Source organism: Heliangelus exortis, chromosome 15 (assembly GCF_036169615.1).
Source record: "Heliangelus exortis chromosome 15, bHelExo1.hap1, whole genome shotgun sequence".
NCBI classification, from domain to species: domain Eukaryota; kingdom Metazoa; phylum Chordata; class Aves; order Apodiformes; family Trochilidae; genus Heliangelus; species Heliangelus exortis.
In genome coordinates, this window is record NC_092436.1 from 5347325 (window position 1) to 5364893 (window position 17569).

Here is a 17569-nt window from a genome sequence, read left to right on the forward strand (position 1 = left end):
GGGCGGCAAAGGGCGAGCGAAACCAGCGGAACCGGGACACCGGGGAAAGGGCGGGGCGCGCTTGGTTTTGGTTTTTTTTTTTTTTTATAATTTTAAAATAAGAAACAGCACGAAGAATCCGAGAGCCACATTTGCTTTATTGAAGGTCACTACGGGACGCCAAGCAGTCAGGCGGCAAGGGGCAGGAGGGGCGGTCCCGGGCACAGCCCCCGCCGGGCTCGGTACAACCGCGAACACCGACACCAAACAACCCGGTGAGAAGCGCCAGCCCCAGCAGAGCTGTGCTGGAGGCCCGGGACAGCCGCCCCTTCACCCCTTAGAAGCGTCTCTTCCCTATCTGTGTGGCAAGCGTGGGTGATATTTTGGCTACCGAGGAGAAGTCACGGCCGGAGGTGAAGGAAGAGGTGAAGCCGGGGCAGGCGAGAGCACTACACACGAACTATCAACTACACGTCTCAAACTCATGCTGTACGCTGCGTGTAACCTACACAGAGGTGTAAAGGTGGGGCCTCGCTGCTCTGAGACCCGTGGTGGGACGTGGGGTGCCAGGCACGCTCCCCCAGCACCCCCGTTTCTCCCGGGAACAGGCAGCCCCATCCCACCCTCCTGCACAGAGGGTCTGCAGCTCCGGGCTGGCAGATCCACCTGGAGCAGTGTGTCCGGATATTCCCAGGCTGGCAAAGCACACCAGAAATGTTCCAGGAGGATCAGGATCAGCACCGGGAATGCTCTGCAGGGAGAGCCACCTCGCCAGCCTGCACCCAGCTACTGCAGTGAGTGGGAATTCAGTATCCTGGGTGCACTACGTTACCCATTGTAGCCTGGGCTACAACCCTCTGACAGCTGTAACCCCCCTCCCAGCACAGGGTGAGCTGGTTAATGTGTAACTGGCTGTACACCTCCCCCACCCACCCTAACTGGAAAAAGACAAAAGAGTTTGAACTCAAACAACCTCTAGTTTTATGTACACCAGACCTAATTTTAACTCTCCTGGTTTCAGGCTCTGGTCACTACCCCTATTAACACACGTTAATTGATCTGAAGGTTGCCAGGCAGCCTCTCCAGAGCATCCCTGCCTCAAGGCAGAGCTGTAGCAGAATTCCCAGCTCACAGCTGCCACATCCAATGGCAACACAACAGCAGGCTCAGGCCAGTCCAACCCACAAACACTCCAGGAGGGCACTACACTTTAGGTTGAGAGGCAAACCCATCCTTTCCTTGAGGAAACATCCATCACCTTGGCTAAGCAAGCTACACGTGCCAGTGGTGGGGTGTTGTGTCTCCATCCCCACAGCTGAGGTAAACTACAAGAGGAAACCAAAAGAAAGCACCATGCTGCTACCAGTAACTTGCCCAGAACACAGCAGACAGGGCCACCCCTTACAGTGTTTGTTGGGGAAGGGAATAGCTCTGTGCAAAAAAAGGAGCTGTTTGCTACTGAGTGTTTAACATCAGGAAGAATAAACCAATATGGGCCCTTTTCTATGGACAGAACCAAGTTCAGGCAGGTGTGGTGCTCATCTGGAGAAAGTGGGATCTCTCTCTGTGCTGCAAGTTCAACCAGCCCGTGGGGTTAGGGGAAGAGGAGTGGTAGTTAGTGGGTACTACAAGAAGAGAGAGAACAAACCATCCCAAAGCCCCCCACCCTCAGCCCCCTCCCTCCCAGCCAGGACCCGTGGCACACCCCAAACACCACAAGGGCCTCTCACAGAACATTTCAGCAGGTGCTTTCTTGCTGTGCCAGTCCCTCCTGTGGCCAGGCACCGGGAATCTCTACGGGAGGACCGGGCCCAGGCTGAGCTCCACGTGATGGGTGAGCCAGATGACCTCAGAGGTGTGGTCACCCTCCTCGTTGGGCCTGATGGGAGCAGCCAGGTTTTTGAACTCGTGCTTCATCTTGAAACTCACGGTGACTTCGCCCTCTTCTTTTTGTGGGGTGACCTTGATGAAAATTCCAACCTTGTTGGCTTTTCTGAAGGCAATAACACTGCCAAGGCAGAAAACAAAGGAACACTGGGTCAAGCCAAGTTCTCAAACAATTCTGAGAGATTTATTCCAACACAGGGTAACAGAGATGCTCTGACTATGGCTGCATGTTCTGTAACATAATAGCTGCCCTGTTCTGTAGCTGTTCTGTTCTTCTTGCAAAGGAAAAGACTGAGTTTTCCTGGAGATATTCAATACCACCACCTACAACTCAACTGCTACAACAAGCACACCTTGCCCCAACAGGAACAAATGACTCCTGACCAGTTCAACACACAAACAGAAGATTTTTCACTGCTGATCTCTAACTTCTCTAAGTTTTTAAGGGCCAGGATCACAACAGAACAGACAATACTCACTCAGGGTCATCCTGGAAGTCCTGAGGCTCTGCCAGCTCATCGTATTCTGCTGCAGCATCTTTGCCAGCCAGGACAAGCTCCTTGGGAGGAACTGCCACCTGAAACAGAGCACAAAGAAGAACAGCCTTACAGCATGATCACCACCTGCACTGGTGAGCAGGAGAGAGCCCTCCCCTTCTGTCAGATGCTTTAATATGGTTTAACATGATTCTTCCTCCACTCCAGTACCCCCTGGTCCCCAGTCTGGCAGTGAAATCATGTTATTTCTCCTTAGGTTCTGAATCTCAATGAAGAGACACAATTTCAAAACACTTTAAATCTGATATTGACAATGGTGATGACCATTTAAACTCCAGGGAGGAAACCAGAACACAGTCAGCAGGGGCTGAATGAAGGACATATGAGAAGTGTGACCTGTGGAAGGATAAATGGGAATGGAAAGCCTTGGAAGAGGCTTGGGCTCACACAGCAGGAGGGCACGGTACCTTGGCAGTGCTGTTGATGTTTTCAGGGTCTCCCTCCTCACACTCCAGCAGTGTGACATGTGTGATGTTCTCCACTGGATTGGTCAGAGTCAGAAGAACCTGGCTCTCCTGGGGAGATTCAGGAATTACAGCTTAAAAAGCCATTACTCTAAAATTAATTGTTACTGTTAGCACCTCCACCTTCTGTGACTAATCAACACCTTCAAAAATTGCACCCCATACACTCAAGAGATGGAGAGTGAGCACCCCCACTGTGTAAGAGGGGTGCTGACACTCTTTCTTAATATAAGAAACACATCTTTGGAACTTAGCCAAGATCACAGCTCCACACCTTTTATTCCCCAGCTATTGGTGTGTGTTTGTGATGCCAGATGTCACACTGCAGGGCAATCTACTCCTGCAGACTGACAAGTAACAGGCAGTGCTGTTCTGACCACTCCTTTAAACTCTGCACCCTCTCTAAATGGAGTGAGTGAAGCCCTCAGGGAATAATCATCACACTGTGTGATCTTCCAAAAGGATCCCCCATGCACCCCAAGACATTACTGACCTTCATGTAACGCAGGTTGGGAATAGACATGATCCTCACTTCAGGAATATAGTTACTGCAACAAGAAGAAAGCAAATGACCATGGCAGACTGTACAGCTGTCAACCAACCTCTTGTCTATCCAACCTCCTGAAGCAGTGGGAGGTCTGAACAGACATCCAGCTCACTTGTTCAATGCAGTAAGAGCTCAGCTTGAGTGATTCAGAATAATTCAGTGCCCTTACATAAGACTAAACCCACAAACTCCTGGGACAGCACACAAGCTCTTCTTCATGTTGCTGAAATCCTGAGCAAGTCTTCTAGAAGACCAGGAAACAAACTTACTGCAGATAAGCTAACTACACTGAAAAGGTGATTACACCACCCTAAGAGATGACACAATTGTAAAAGAAGTCAAATCTAAGGGTAAAAAAGAAATGAAAACAGAATAACTAAGCATGGATAGGCAGTTGTTCTCCCCAGTCCCCACATCTTACTTACACAGCAACCAGCTGGATCTTGAATTTGATAGATGTTGGATTGAATTCTGGTTTGCTCAGGTTGTGTTCACATTTCTAGACACAGAGATGGTTGAGTCAGCACAAAGTGTTCCAGTCACACACCCAAGAATCAGAGCTGCAAGCACTGTGCCACTAGCCATGCCATTACTGGCCTCTAGCACAGCACAGACAACAACTCCCTTGGGGGGTGTGCAGCCATCACTGTCTTGAACTACTGATAGTCCAAAATGTCACACCCAGCACTGTTACTGCAATGTCAGACAGGAGATTTGGAGCCAGGCTTAAAAACACTTGGACACTCACTGACTGCAGCAGGAAGAAGGCACAGATACCTGCAAGCCCTTCAATTTATGCTTGAGAATCCATTAAAAAAATAAATCTCAAAGAGGTGGAACTCCAGACTGATCTCCTCATAAGCTACTCTTCAAATACAGGCTCAGCCTGACATTACCTATTTCTGAGAAAATATTCTGCATTTGCAAAGCATTCTGTATCTTAACTACTTACAGGAACTGCTCTGTTCCTCTGGGAACTAGACAAACATCCCTGCTTGACTGAGAAAGCAAGCAGCTTTTTGAAAACCATGCAGTAAGCCAAGAGCAGCACTTGGATTCTATTCTTGTCTGTCTTCACTTCCCAGCTCTCTGCTTCTCTTTGATATCCCCCTCACTCTAAGGGCATCTCCAGTATTCTGCACTGCTTCTCACTAACATTTTGGTTGCTGACTTAATTTTTCTTTAGTTACTAACAGCAGAATTTATTTAATCCTGATGGTACTGGCAGCCTCCTCTGACTCCTTGGCTAGGCAAAGCACAGAGGCCTTGATGCAAACCCACCTCTCTATCTTCATGCATCTTTGACAGCATTGCCCTCCTCTCACAATCAACCCTCATCACCTCAGAGATGCAACAGCCTCTCACCTCCTAGTGCTGTCACCAGTAATCTGGCTGAAAACTCCCAACAGCCAGAAGCATTCCAGCAGATTCTTCTAGAAAGAAATACACAGCCCACTTCCCACAACCTGAGTTCCAGGAGCTGAGAAAAATCACTTTGATTTGTACGTAGTGACCTACCCTGCAGCGCAGAGAGCGTTTGATCAGGAGGTGCTTGTGGCGTGGGTAGAGCTGGGAAGCAGAGATGGGTTGGAAGTCAGGCTGCAGCAGGCGCTGGCGCAGCGTGGTCACTGAGCACAGAACAGAGAGCAAGGTCAGAGCAGTGTCACCCTGCATCTTGAGCCAGGTGGGATCTGAGCACTCTTTCTAGCAGCAAATGCAGGGAAGGTAAAGAGTTGTATAAAGGGCTGTCCCGACAGGGCACGGTAACACTGAGGCAACACCGGTGCCAGCCCTGAAGACATTGCCCTGGTTGCTATTCAGAGTTCAGCTGGGGTGGGAGCAGAATTTGGTAATCATCTAGAGAAGTTCTTTCCCTGCCACAGGCAAATCAGTTTTCGTTGCTTTGTTACCCTCACAGCTGGGTGCTGCACGAGTACCATACACAGCTCCTCAGCAAGGAGTTTGCGTAACTCGGACTCAACCACAGAATTAGTGACTACACAGTTTCCAAGGCAAGGAGCTCCAGCAGCCAACTTCCCATGGGTTTCTCCCAAAAAAACAGGCTCCTCACTGTTCCCAGTGTCTAACAGGCAGAGAGCCACCTGGCAGCCTTTCCCTCACTGTGAGGAACCACAAGAGTCATCTCCTTTACCAGCAGCACACTTTCACAACGCAGACAGTCTAAGGAGAAAAGACCAAGATGATCTAAGCCCTTTCCATAAACCTTTCATGAATTAATTAATATTGGCAGACTGTGTAGCCCTGCAGGACTACTGAGAGCATCAGTAGATGATGAACCACCTCAGCAAGAAGTCCATGCCACTTCCTGTACCTGCTCTTTCATCCCATTTGCTCCCACGTTTCACTGACCAATTTACTATTTGCTAATTAAATCGTGAGCCAGCTAAGTAACTGGCAAGTGTATGCAAGGTGTTCCAAGCTGATGTCAAAGTTAACACGTAATTTTTAGGTAATAGGTCAGCTGTGCCCAACTCTGCAGCAGCTCAGCTGCTTCTTTATTTCCTGCAATTATGTGACAAACGTCAGCGCTTTTCTCCATCCGAAAGTTGACACTTTGCATGCAGAGAAATCAAGATGGCCAAGAAAATGAAATGCCTGTTAAGAGCTCTGACGTGTTTGGCTCTGAGCTTTCCATGAAGCTGAGCTGCATTCAAAATCACCATTTTAAGTCTCAGCTCAGCAGGGTGCTGAGACATATATAAAAAATAATATTAGAAGGGTTGGACCAGATGATCCTTGAGGTCCCTTCCAATCTGACACTCTATGATTTAAAAAGCCACAGATTTCCCAGCATAAATAATTACTACAACTTTGAGACATGAGGAACCCAACTGACAAGTTTCCTGGCAGTGCCCACATTATTAAACACAGGGACAAGAAGTGATGGTGTTACCTTCTGTCAGATTGATTGGTCTTGTATAGTAATCCTCAGGAAGAGGTTCCACCTCTTCCACTGCATCAGCTGGCTCAATCTTGATCTCCTTCTGGTCCTCTCCCTCTTTCAGCCTGAAGCAAAGAGAGACAACTCTGTCATAAAACGTGGCACATGTGCTCTGGCAGACACCAACAGCAGTGACTGCCCTGTAACACAACAAACAGTGAGAGCTGAGGTTGCAAGACAACAGTAGCAGCACTGTAAGGAGGTGAGCAGTCACTTATTTCTTTTAGGAGAAAGCAAAACATCAGGAGCTGCTGCAGAGAGATGCCTGAAGATTTGACATCTCTGCCATTCCAAAGAGGAAAGATCCTTTCACTGCTGTCTACCAGTACAGCTCATTGTCTCAACCTTGCTTTACTGCTCTCTTGCCTCCTCTCCCCCCCCACAGGTAACCCCAACCCTGAGACTCACGAGAGTCCAGCAAGGGCACTGATGGGTGCTCCAGGCCTCTGCCGTTGCAGCCTGGTTCCAAGGCCATATTTGTCCTACAAGGAAAAAGGGAACAGTCAGCTTCATGTCTGCTTCCTGCCAGGACAGAAAGACCTACTGCAAACTCATCCTTTGAGCTGCATGACAAGCAAAGGGAAACAAGCAAAGGAAAGCAAAAAGGGAAAGGTATTTGGTGCTTCACAAATTTTTTTATCCTGCTCAAACTGTCAGTAAGGAGAAAACAATTAACCACTGCACTGCAGAAAGGGAGAGACAGATGTGGCAACTGCTCACAAAGCTTTTCCTCTTTCTCTGAGCCACCAGCCTGCACTACTGACACACTTCAGAACAACTGCACGTCAAGCAGTAACCAGCCCTTCACCTGAGTTTGTTTTAGGCACATCTAAGTCAGAGGCCCTGAGGTGAGGTGAAGAGCAGGATCTGTTACTGCCCTTTGGTTGACACCATGAGAGCTTTAACACCAGCAGAAATGGTGAAGAGACTTACCACTACGTGTATAGTGTGTTGCTGTGGAGAGCCCCCAAAATAGCAGCAGGTAGCAACGGAGACAAAAAATGCAGCCATAAGACACAAGCAAGGGCACAGAGCAAGCAACAGTTAATTGAGAAGTAGCAAGCATATGCAGTCACCCGGGTAAACAAAGTAAGCATTTACCTGCCAGTTACAATAGACAGGTCATTCAGGCCACAGCCAAGTCTTAATGTTAATTTCAGTTCAGACTTCATGCAGAAAAGTGCCAGAAAATCCTGATCTAACTGCTACTGAGCTGTGGTATGCAATGGTTCTGAGAAAGAACTACCAGTGGTATCGTGAAAGGAAAAAGAAACCTTTCTGGCATTATGAGAAGGACTATGAGAGAGAGAGAGGCAATGTAACACCAGGAACGTGTGTGAGACTGCTTCTCCCTAAGAAACCCATGTGCACATTTTCTTCACATTTTCTTAGGCTGGACATTAGAAAGAATTTCTTTACAGAGAGGGTGATCAAGCATTGGAATGGGCTGCCCCGGGAAGTAGTGGATTCTCCATCCCTGGAGATATTTAAAGAGCCTGGATGTGGCACTCAGTGCCATGGGCTGGGAACTGCAGTGGGAGTGGAGCAAGGGTTGGACTCGATGATCTCTGAGGTCCCTTCCAACCCAGCCAATTCTGTGATTCTATGATTCACGTTGTTCTTAAAAAAAAAATAATAAAGCTGAGTAGCCCTAGCATGCTACCAGCTACCTAATCTTCCAGGCTGAGGCTGCTGTGCCTCGTGCTGCTGCCTGGAGAGCACACACTGCACTCACAGAGAAGGCCAGGGGCATGTAGTTTCGGCGCCGCACCAGCTTCTTCCGGTCCCGCTCAATCTTCTCCTTCTGAGCCATCTGCTGGTAGTACTCAACCAGTTTGTTAATCTGGGGGGAGGAGAGGGAACAGACACCCACTGAACAGGGATGCCACAGCAGTGACCAAGCTGGGGCTCCTGCTACTTGTTTCACTCTTGTTTCTAGGACTAGCTGTATTTTGAAGGATTACAGAAGCCTCTCACCAAGTCTCAGCCCCCACCTCGGGTGACAAACTGACCCTTCCTTTGGGAATGGTGCCCACTGGCAGCTCCCACCTGGAAGTTAGGCAGCCAGGACTTTGTTCACACTTCAGCTGTGACTGGAGAGAGTAATGCCACACAGTCAGAAACCAGTGACTGGGACTGGTGGAACAAACAGGATCTTTCCCAGAGCCCTGACTGGTGACAGGGAAAGGCAGCAGAGGTGCAATTCTGTTTTCCAGACACACTCTCGATTGGAAAACAGCTTTGTTCACACACATACACAGCACACTCATTATTAGACACGATGTTTTCAACTGAGTTTCTTCTGAAAAGGAGATTTTATAGTATGACACCCACAGGAAAGCCTTTAAGAGGCCTTCCTTCCACAGAATTCAGTCAAGGTGGAGGTAAGGAACTGGTATCTGAAGGATTTATAGATGCAGAGAAGGTGATTGAGGGGCCCTGGGGTGTCTAACAGCTCTTTCCAGCTGCTGCATCCCAGCCCAGGCACTGCCTTCCCATTCACTCACCCTCTGTGTGTGAGGATTCTCTGGCTCCTGCCACCCACCACTGGCTGCGTGAGAAAGAGAAAAAAAATGAGTCCTCAGGAGAAGATTTTTCAGACTCCACAAAGAAATCACACCTAGCACCCAACTATCTTGGTCCAACTCATCAAGTATGACATTACCTGTTTTTGCTACATTCACTATTGCAATTCTTCATGTTCATGACTGCACAAAGGAGACCTCTGAGCCTTCCACAGGCAGGTTTGGGCTGAAGGAGTTTACCCAGCTTCTCTACTGTGTTTTTTTACAAAAATGCTGTTTGAGAGGCACTCAGAACAGCACCTAGGAGTCACTTAAGCAACAGCTACATGAGTTTACAAGAACACTCTCTTTATTACTGGCTGCCCATGACCCACCATCTTCATCTGCCAGTCTTCAGTTACATCAATATTGGATGTTGGAGAACCTGCTTGATCTACTCCCCATTTCTGGAGCCCAACAGATATTTTCTGCATGTCTTATGCACCAAGAAACAAATGAAAGATTTGTTCCAGTGCTGTCACGAAGAGAGTACCCAAATACACTGTCTGGCAACTTCAGAATAAGCCTAAGTGAAGGAAAGTGACAGAATTAAATCAGATGTTTACGCTGTCAGACTGAGCAACTTCAAAGTCTCTGGAGGAAAAGAGACAAGATCACATCCGTGGGAAGAGCACACACACTAAAAAAGCTCCTCGTGTGACAGCAACACGAGCATGGGAGCAGGTCACATATCCCACTAACTCATCTCAGCCCTTCAGATGAGACTTCAACAACACAAACCTGTGAATTTCCAACCGTGACTCAAACCCGAGAGAGATGCTGTGTACACCCCACCCACAAAGTAATAACCAGAGACAGATTTTGCTCTTGCTGTTACACAGTTTTCTCCCTCTGACTGTCACTTACCCACAGACTTGTCTGCCATGCCCACATCCCGGGAAGTCCAACGACAAAACCCACAGGCCAGGTAATAAGCTTTCTTCATGGTGGTCTTGGCTGGGTCATCAGGGAGAGGAGCAGGAATGCTGGTGGCCCGGGTGGAAAGGGTGTGCATGCAGCAGGGACAGTCAAAGCAGTTGGCACACCTGAGGAGAGCAAAGGTCTGTAAGAAAGGGCTCTGACAAGGATCCCAGGCTGAGGAAAATGCTCCCAGCAAGCAAATCCAGGTTAAACCAAGAGATGGTTTCATCCCGTGTAACAGCACTATGGAAAAAGGGCAATGGAGCCATCAGCAGAAAGATGAGTGCCCAAACTGAGAGATATTGGGTGATGCTAAACCCCCTCAGTATTATGAGAGGTTCTCAAAAAAGCTACAGCATGAAGAGTACATGATACATCACAGAAAGACACTTATTCTCCAAACAGACTAAAAGGTTAGCAAGAAGCAATGTGATTTTTGAAGGGAGTTTCAGACACGCAGGATCAGCTGTTGGATTATGGAAGGAGCTGTTTAAAATATTGAAAAAAGCCAAAGTGACCTTACCTGTTCTTTTTCAGCTTGGCTTCAGCTGAAGGCATGTTCTCCAGGCAGCTGGGGCAGTAGTGAGAATCCACCTGAGGAACAAGATGGTCACATCACACCTTCTGACACGTTTCACACTTTCTGACACAGCCTGAAACTCTGCTGCAGGATTTAACAGGGATTTGTGTCTGGCACTGGACAGGTGAAGCCTGTCAAGACTTCAGACATTCTTTGGTATCTGAAATCTTAGCCCATCTAGGCATAATTTTGCTCTTTAATAACACACATCATCAGGTTTCTTAAGTCAGGATAGGTTAAACTACTCTGCTAGTAAGTGGGAGAAGGATAATTGGATATTGACCTTTCATTTTTCAGCTTTAACAGCAGGTTTTAACACACTATTTTCCATTTATTTCTAACATTGTTTTTCCCTTGTATGCACACGGGTCAGAAATCCATAGATTTTAAAAATTATTTTCTATTTATATGCTGTCACAAGCTCATTTTGTTAATTAAAACAATGGCAGCAAGAAGGGAGTCCCCTTCCTGAGGACAAAACCAAGCTCGTTGTTGAACGTGGAGATGCACAGTAACTGCACTGGTCACGCTATGGAGAATTCATGATGGATGCAGTGACAAATCTGTTTTCTACTCTTCCAAGGCGTTGCCATTTCTGAAGAGATACTCTGCCATTTCTGAAGAGATACCTCTTCTCAGACCGGGGTTGCACTGTCATTCTTTCAGGTTTTTCAAACCTCCTTCAAGCCAGACTCACACAAAATCTGTTGCATGGATTTTATTCCCATGAGCTATGAATCTCCAGGAGCAGCCTCAGGATCAGGGCTTCCCAGCGCTCCGGGCAGGTCCCCACACCCCAGCCCCATCCCGGGGATCCCCTGCAGTCTGAGCCCCACACCCTCACTCTCAGAGCAGCCCCTGTGGCAGCACCAGCGGCATCTCCCGGCCCTGCTCCATCTCCACCCCGGGCCGTGCCCCACGATGAGGTGGGTGCCTGTGGGTGTCCGTGGGTTCCCGTGGGTGTCCGTGTCCCCCGTGAGGACGGGGCCCTCCCCACCCAGGCCCATGGGGGGGGCGCCTCCTCTGTGAGGTGCGGGCGCCTCTCGCAGCAGCCCCACCCGTGACACGCGCCCTCCAGCCAATCACAGCGCGAACCGCGTCGACGGACAAGGCCGCGGAGCCAATCCAGCGCAAGGCACCGCCCCTCCCACCACCCGCCGCCAATCACCTCGCTCCGTGAAGCGTTACCGCGCCCCGCCCTAAAGCGCCGCCAACCAATGGCGAGGAAGTCAGCGAGTGAGCGGCAGCGGAGCCGCCCAATCGGCGTTGCGCAGAGAGGGAAACGCCCCGCCCCGTCGCACCCGGTCTGCGGGCGCGGTGCGGCCGGGCCGCCGTTACCTCGTGCGAGACGCACTCCAGGGACCGTAGCTCGCTGCAGTACCGGCAGAAGTACAGCTGCGACAGCGGCGCCCGCATCTCCTTCTCGCCGCGCACCAGGTACAGCACCCGCTCCGACTGCAGCAGCGACGCCATCTTGCCCGGGGGGCCGGGCCGCCAGCCCCGCCCTCTGACGTCACAGCGCCGCCGCGCCCACGTGACCACCGCGCGGTGGTGGGGGCGGGGCCGGACGCGTGGCGGGCGCCTCCTTCCCGCCGCCTTCTCGGGGCGTGAAATGGCGGCGGTGGGACCGGATTCGGATTCGGATTCGGATTCAGATTCAGATTCAGTATCCGTATCCGGGAGGAATCGTGGAATTGCTTTGGTCGGAAAAGACCTTTGGCCACCCAGTCCAACCATTACCCCGGCACTGTTGAGTCTCCCCCTCAGCACCGCATCCCCACGGCTCTTCAACATCGCCGGGGATGGTGACTCCAGCGCTGCCCCGGGCAGCCCGTCCCAGAGCCTGACAGCTCTCATGGTGGTGAAATTGTTCCCAGTATCCAATCGAAACCTCCCCTGGCACAACTTGAGGCTGTTTCATCCTATTGCTTGCTGCTTGGGAGCAGGGGCTGACCCCCACTTCCCTTCAGCCTCCTCTCAGGTGGTTGTGAAGAGTGATAACGTCTCCCCTCACCTTCCTTTTCTGCAGACTGAACAAACCCAAGTTTCCTCTGCCTCACCTCACAAGACCTGTTGGCCAGACCTCTCGCCAGGTCTGTTCCACTTATTCCAGCACCTCGATGTCCTTACAGAAGGAACAGTGCCCATGGTGTGGCTCTGCTGGCAGTGGGGTCAGCCCTGTGCCCCCCGACAAGGCTGTACACTTGGTCAGGTACCACTCCCATGTCCTCTCTTCCCCTGGAACGTTCCCCTTTTCTTTCCCAGGGCCTTTGTTCACACTTGTTTCACTGCCCACGTTTTCCCCCAAACCCACAAGGTGCCAGACTTTTTCATACCCCCAAACGAGGTTTCTCTTTCATTTCAAGGTTGCCGAGGCAGAACCTGAGAAACCGCAGCAACAAACATCCCCATCTCATGAGATCATCAGAAAAAAGCATAAGGTCTCTGGATGTTACGTGTCTGGGAGGTCAGAGTTTCCATCAACAACTCATCCACCTCTGCTCTGCTCCCAGGCACAGCACCCAAGTGTCTGTCATGGCCTGGCCTCCAGCATCGCTCCCCTGCCCTCACCCTGTCACGTCTGATCCCACAGGGATCCGAATATCAGCCCCTGGCCTCTGCCCACTGCATCTCCAGAGGAAGCCTCTGCCCGTGAGGATCCGGCACTGCCCGTGATAAACCCCCCCAAGTGGTTTTTATCCCACAGCAGCAGCTGGAGGGAGGCAGGGGGGAGGCTGCCCAGCGCCAGCTCCATGCTTGGGAAGTGCCTGGAGGCCAGGGGTGTCTGGAAACACACGGTGGTGGTTTCCAGCACTGGGAATCCTCCAGGTTTCCCAGGGAAAGGCAGGGGTGAAGGCTGCTGGGCATGGGTGCTGCTGTGGGTGGCACTGGGCTTGTGTCCCAGCAGGAAAATCACCTTTGCTTCTGCTGGCTTTGCCCTTCAGCATCATGGAGATGACCAAGCTCTGCTTCTTGCTGGAAATGTTCTCTGAGCTCAGCAGCCCTGCCAGCTGCCGCCTCCCTGCTGGGGTTTTTGGGGAGATTCTCACTCGTTTTGGTTTTCCTTCTTGCCCTGGGCCTCGTAGGTGAGTGGGTGCATTGAGCCCTGATGTTATGGGGAGATGGGGAGGAGGGGAGCAGGGCAGGGACAAATCCCTTCATTAAGCTGTGAAACGTCCCCACGGCCCCTCGTTGGCACCTGAGACCTTCGGGTCTGGTCTCCCCGGGGGGAAGCCTGTTCAGGGGGCGGAGAATGAGCTGGAATGTGCTCTGGCTTATCCTGATGCAGAAAAAAAAAAAAAACAACCCTGGCTTACCCTTCCCTCCCTTGCCTTCTCCTTCCCCTCCCTCCTGCCCTCCCGTCCCCCCGGGCAGGGCCGGGCGGGGCCAGGCAGAGGCTCCCTCCCCCGACGGGGCTCCTGCCGCTGTCTCTCGATGGGACCGGAGCCGGGCAGCAGGTAAGGACGGGAGAGCAGGAGGGGCAGGCGGCTGCTGCCTGACACCCGCGGCGTGGGCTCGTCCCTCCTCAGGGCTGCGGGAGCACGGGTGGGTACGGACTGGACGGGCTCAGCCCAGTGCTCTCGGTTGCTTCCCTCGGACCGCCGGGGGGGGAGGAGGGGAGGGTGCAGCTGCGGGACCCATGGAGGTGCTGCCTGTCCCCCACCCTGCTGCTAATTGAGCCATTAATTCCGTGACTCAGCGCCGCGGGGTGGGGGGCGGGAGGTGCGAGGCTCCCCCGAAGGGATGGGGCTCCGGCTGCCCTGGTCCCACGGTTTCCGTGCCCGATGACCCACGCGTGAGTGACCAGCGGGATGCCTGGCTGTAGCCTTGGTTTATCAGCTCCTTTAACAATGGTAGCAATTAATAGGGAAGTTTTTTCCCTGGGCTTTTATTCATCTCTATCAAAGCACTCTGTAAATCCTGGGGCTTCTCGAAGAAGTCTTTACTAAAAAGCTCTTTGCTCTCGAAGAGCTTGTGGCCAAGGCTGGACACGGCTGCAGGGGAGAGAGCAGCAGGCCACTCAGAGTGATGGGGAGGTTTCTGGCTGTGGGAGGGATGGTGGGAGCTGCCCTGTCACCGCTCTGCCTCTCCCTTGCAGGATGGATCACTATCATCCCACAAATCCTGCCGCCCTGCCCAAGCACATCCTGGACATCTGGGTCATTGTCTTGATCATCCTGGCCACCATCCTCATCATGACAGCCCTGGTGCTCTGCCCAGCCACTGCTGTCATCATCTACCGGGTATGGACCCACCCCACGCGCAATGGCATCGTGTGAGGCTGTGGCAGAGGCACCGAGGGACAGCTGGCTTGCTGGGCAGGGGGGCACAGCCATGGGACCCTGTGCTGGGGACCCTGCAGAGCCTGATGGGGCACCCTGAGAGCTGGGGAGAGACAGGCAAGAGCCAGGGTGGGCCAGCACCCAGACACCTGCCCCTGTACCTGGATCTGGCTGCCTCCCGTTTACCCACCAAGCTCACAGAAACCACCATGGAGGTGGCAGCTGGGCACCATCAGGGAGATGCATGACTTTGTGGATGTATCCAGCTAGAAACCACCAGCTACCATGAGGTGGGCAGGCTGGGCTTGCCTTAGCTGGCAACGCTGTCTCCTCCCAGGCAAGCAGCAAGGAGTGAAAATGCCTGGCAAAGTGATTTCTCCTTTGGAGTCCCAGCTATTGGGGTGGTTGGGAAAGAAGGATCAAAGCGAGATGGATGTGGTTTCTGGTTGTGCATTCAGAGACTTGGCTAGAAGTATGAGTGATAGATCCTGTCCTGACTGCACAGCAGGTGTGCAGCTGGCACTGGTTTCTCCTGTATCAGGTATCTCCTGAAATTGTAGGAAAAATTCTGTGGGGCACTCGGTTCCTCTTGGTCTTGTGGGGCAAGGGAGTGGGCAGCTCCTGCCAGGCTGCCTGCCACACACCAGCTGTGCTCACTGCTCCTGTCGAAGGTGAGGATCCCCCACTACTTGTCCCATTGTGGGGGTCTCTGTGCTCCTTACCCAGGCAGGCAGAGTGGGAGGGCCAGAGGGGTTTGTGCCCAGGCAGTGAAAGGGACTGTGTAAGCTCTTACAGTGCCTCTTGCTACAAAATAAAAGGACTTTGATCTACACGTGAGTATCGTGCAGCTCTGTCCACACTTGTGTCCGGGTGCCCGCGTGCAGGATCTGAGACACTTGGCAGCCTCTCCAGAATCACCCCCTGCACCACCTTGGATTGAAGTCCTGGGGGTTCCTGCCTGGCCTTTGAGCCCGGTGGCTGCAGTCCCATGGGAGGCACACTGCCAGCCCTGCCTCAGGCTCCGGGGGTGCAAAGACATCAGGGACTGTCAGCGAGCAGGAAGGATCCCCGGGGACTTTCTGGCAGCACACCAGCTGTTTGTCTCTCTCCTGGGTGACCAGCATTGCCCCTTGCTGCCAGCCTCTTGCCAGGCTCGGTGTCCTGGTGACTCACGGAGAGCAAGGTCATGAATAATGAGATGAATCAGGCTGGGATTTGGGGATATGCTACAGCCATGCTGGTGGAAATTGTTTAAATCCCATTTTCTCCACTGGAAAGGGCAGCCAGCCCCGTGGTGTTGGAAACCCTGTGTCCCATCCCCATTTAGCTTGATTCAAAACAGCCACCATCAGGCTTGCTCTTGGCATTACTCCAGAGGGGCAGGCAGTTCCCAGGGAAGCAGGACCTTGGCCAAATGCCTCCCTCCCTGGGGAAGGAGCCCAGCACTGGGACACAGCCCCTGGGGAGCTGAGACGCCTGCGCTGGAGCCGTGGGCTGCGGCCGTGCTGGGGAGGGAGTGGACACGTATTCCTTGCCTGGCCCAGAAACTGATTTCTGTTTTGAGCTGTTGCCAATCTCTATTCCCTCTGGAGTTGCAGAATTTGAGGCAAAGAACCAGAGTTCTTTTCCTGTTATTTTAGTTATTTTCCCCCTCTCCCACTCCCTCACCAGCATGGCGAGGCGGCAGCTGGAAGAGATTACGGCTCTGCCCCCCCCTTTCCTTTGGGACACGGGTGTGGGGACAGCCAGCACTATCTGGCACCAGGAACTGGAGCTGAGCAGCTTTGCTGTAAGGAGAGTAGGGAAGAAGCCAGAAATGTTGAAACAGTTAGAGAAGGAAGCCTGGTTTGGAGCAAAATATCTGAGGAAAAGGATGCAACCCCCACACACATCCCAGTCCCTGCAGCCTGTCTCTTCCCAGATCCCTGTCCCAGTCCCTGCAGCCTGTCTCTTCCCAGATCCCTGTGCCCCTTGCCATGAGCAGCCATGAGGGATGGGGTGCGAGAGGTTTCCTTTCATGGCAGGAATTTTCTGGGAAGTTTCCAGGCAAACATTTCCAGGAAAGGCATTGCAAAGCTTCGGAATGATGGGTTTGCTCATGAGAAAAACAAAGTGCACGGAGCAAAATGGCAGTGGGGGAAAAGCAGGGAGAAGCTGGGACATTTTTAAAGCGTGAAAATGGGAGGGAAGGATTTAGACTGTTGTGCACTGTTGAGTTGGAAATTCTTGCTCCGGGACTGAGCAGGATAAGCAAATTATCTCCCCGTGGCCCTGGCTTCAGTGCTGGAGCTTGGAGCCAGCATTTGCATGGCATTTTGCTGAAGTAAAAACGCCTTTTCCTGCCCGCTGGGGAGTGGGTCCGGCAGTGGTGACGCTGTGGCAGGCAGGCGCAGTGCCGGAGGTGATTCAGCATCCGCCGGGATGGTTCCCTGACAGCACCCAAGGGTGCTGGAACAAGGTGGGAGCCAGCCCGTGGGGGCTGCTGCTGGGATGGTGGCAGCTGCCGTGATGCAGGACCCTGGCTGTCACCTCACCTCTGGCCACCAATGAGAGCTGTCCGGGGAATCCAAGCACCCAGCTCAGCTGAGGTATCCCTGCTGGACTCCTCAGGAAGGTTGTAGGAGCCCTCGTGGCAATTATGCAGCAGGAGCTGACCCCAAACATCTTGGACACCCCCCCCCCCTCCTCAAATGGGGGTCCCAAACTGCCCTCTGTGCTCCAGGCTGCAGGGGGGGGTCTCCAGGAGCACATTGCAAACATCACAGCTGGTGGGTTCATCCTTCCACAGCCTGGGGAAGAGCAAAATCCCTGTGGGATCAGGATAC

The 17569-nt window shown here is 52.2% G+C and overlaps 2 protein-coding genes across 5 annotated transcripts; one reads left to right on the forward strand and one right to left on the reverse strand.

The window, feature by feature from the left end:
* Window positions 1-117: 117 nt before the first annotated feature.
* DCTN4 (dynactin subunit 4) lies at window positions 118-11983 on the reverse strand. 2 transcript variants are annotated; one of them, XM_071759046.1, is made up of 14 exons: window positions 11800-11983; window positions 10405-10475; window positions 9828-10006; window positions 8904-8947; window positions 8132-8239; window positions 7330-7350; window positions 6805-6878; window positions 6349-6461; window positions 4953-5062; window positions 3860-3933; window positions 3381-3435; window positions 2831-2938; window positions 2346-2443; window positions 118-1987 (listed from the first exon to the last, which is right to left on the reverse strand). In XM_071759046.1, the coding sequence occupies exons 1-14, from the start codon at window positions 11932-11934 to the stop codon at window positions 1774-1776; spliced, it is 1404 nt and encodes a 467-aa protein (XP_071615147.1). In that variant the 5' UTR covers window positions 11935-11983; the 3' UTR covers window positions 118-1773. The 2 variants fall into 2 exon arrangements, with proteins under 2 accessions (XP_071615147.1, XP_071615148.1); XM_071759047.1 differs by lacking the exon at window positions 7330-7350.
* Window positions 11984-13380: 1397 nt separating this feature from the next.
* On the forward strand, window positions 13381-15574 carry SMIM3 (small integral membrane protein 3). 3 transcript variants are annotated; one of them, XM_071758590.1, is made up of 2 exons: window positions 13381-13547; window positions 14561-15574. In XM_071758590.1, the coding sequence occupies exons 1-2, from the start codon at window positions 13411-13413 to the stop codon at window positions 14739-14741; spliced, it is 318 nt and encodes a 105-aa protein (XP_071614691.1). In that variant the 5' UTR covers window positions 13381-13410; the 3' UTR covers window positions 14742-15574. The 3 variants fall into 3 exon arrangements, with proteins under 3 accessions (XP_071614691.1, XP_071614692.1, XP_071614693.1); XM_071758591.1 differs by lacking the exon at window positions 13381-13547 and adding an exon at window positions 13754-13919; XM_071758592.1 differs by lacking the exon at window positions 13381-13547 and adding an exon at window positions 14100-14257.
* Window positions 15575-17569: the final 1995 nt, after the last annotated feature.

Coding starts and splice junctions, on each gene's coding strand:
- SMIM3 (XM_071758590.1), top strand. CDS start 13,411: ATGGAGATGACCAAGCTCTGCTTCTTGCTGGAAATGTTCTCTGAGCTC. Junction 13,548..14,560: donor TCTTGCCCTGGGCCTCGTAG/GTGAGTGGGTGC, acceptor TCTCCCTTGCAG/GATGGATCACTATCATCCCA.
- DCTN4 (XM_071759046.1), bottom strand. CDS start 11,934: ATGGCGTCGCTGCTGCAGTCGGAGCGGGTGCTGTACCTGGTGCGCGGC. Junction 8,948..9,827: donor CATGGCAGACAAGTCTGTGG/GTAAGTGACAGT, acceptor TTTCTCACGCAG/CCAGTGGTGGGTGGCAGGAG. Junction 3,934..4,952: donor AACGCTCTCTGCGCTGCAGG/GTAGGTCACTAC, acceptor CTCTGTGTCTAG/AAATGTGAACACAACCTGAG.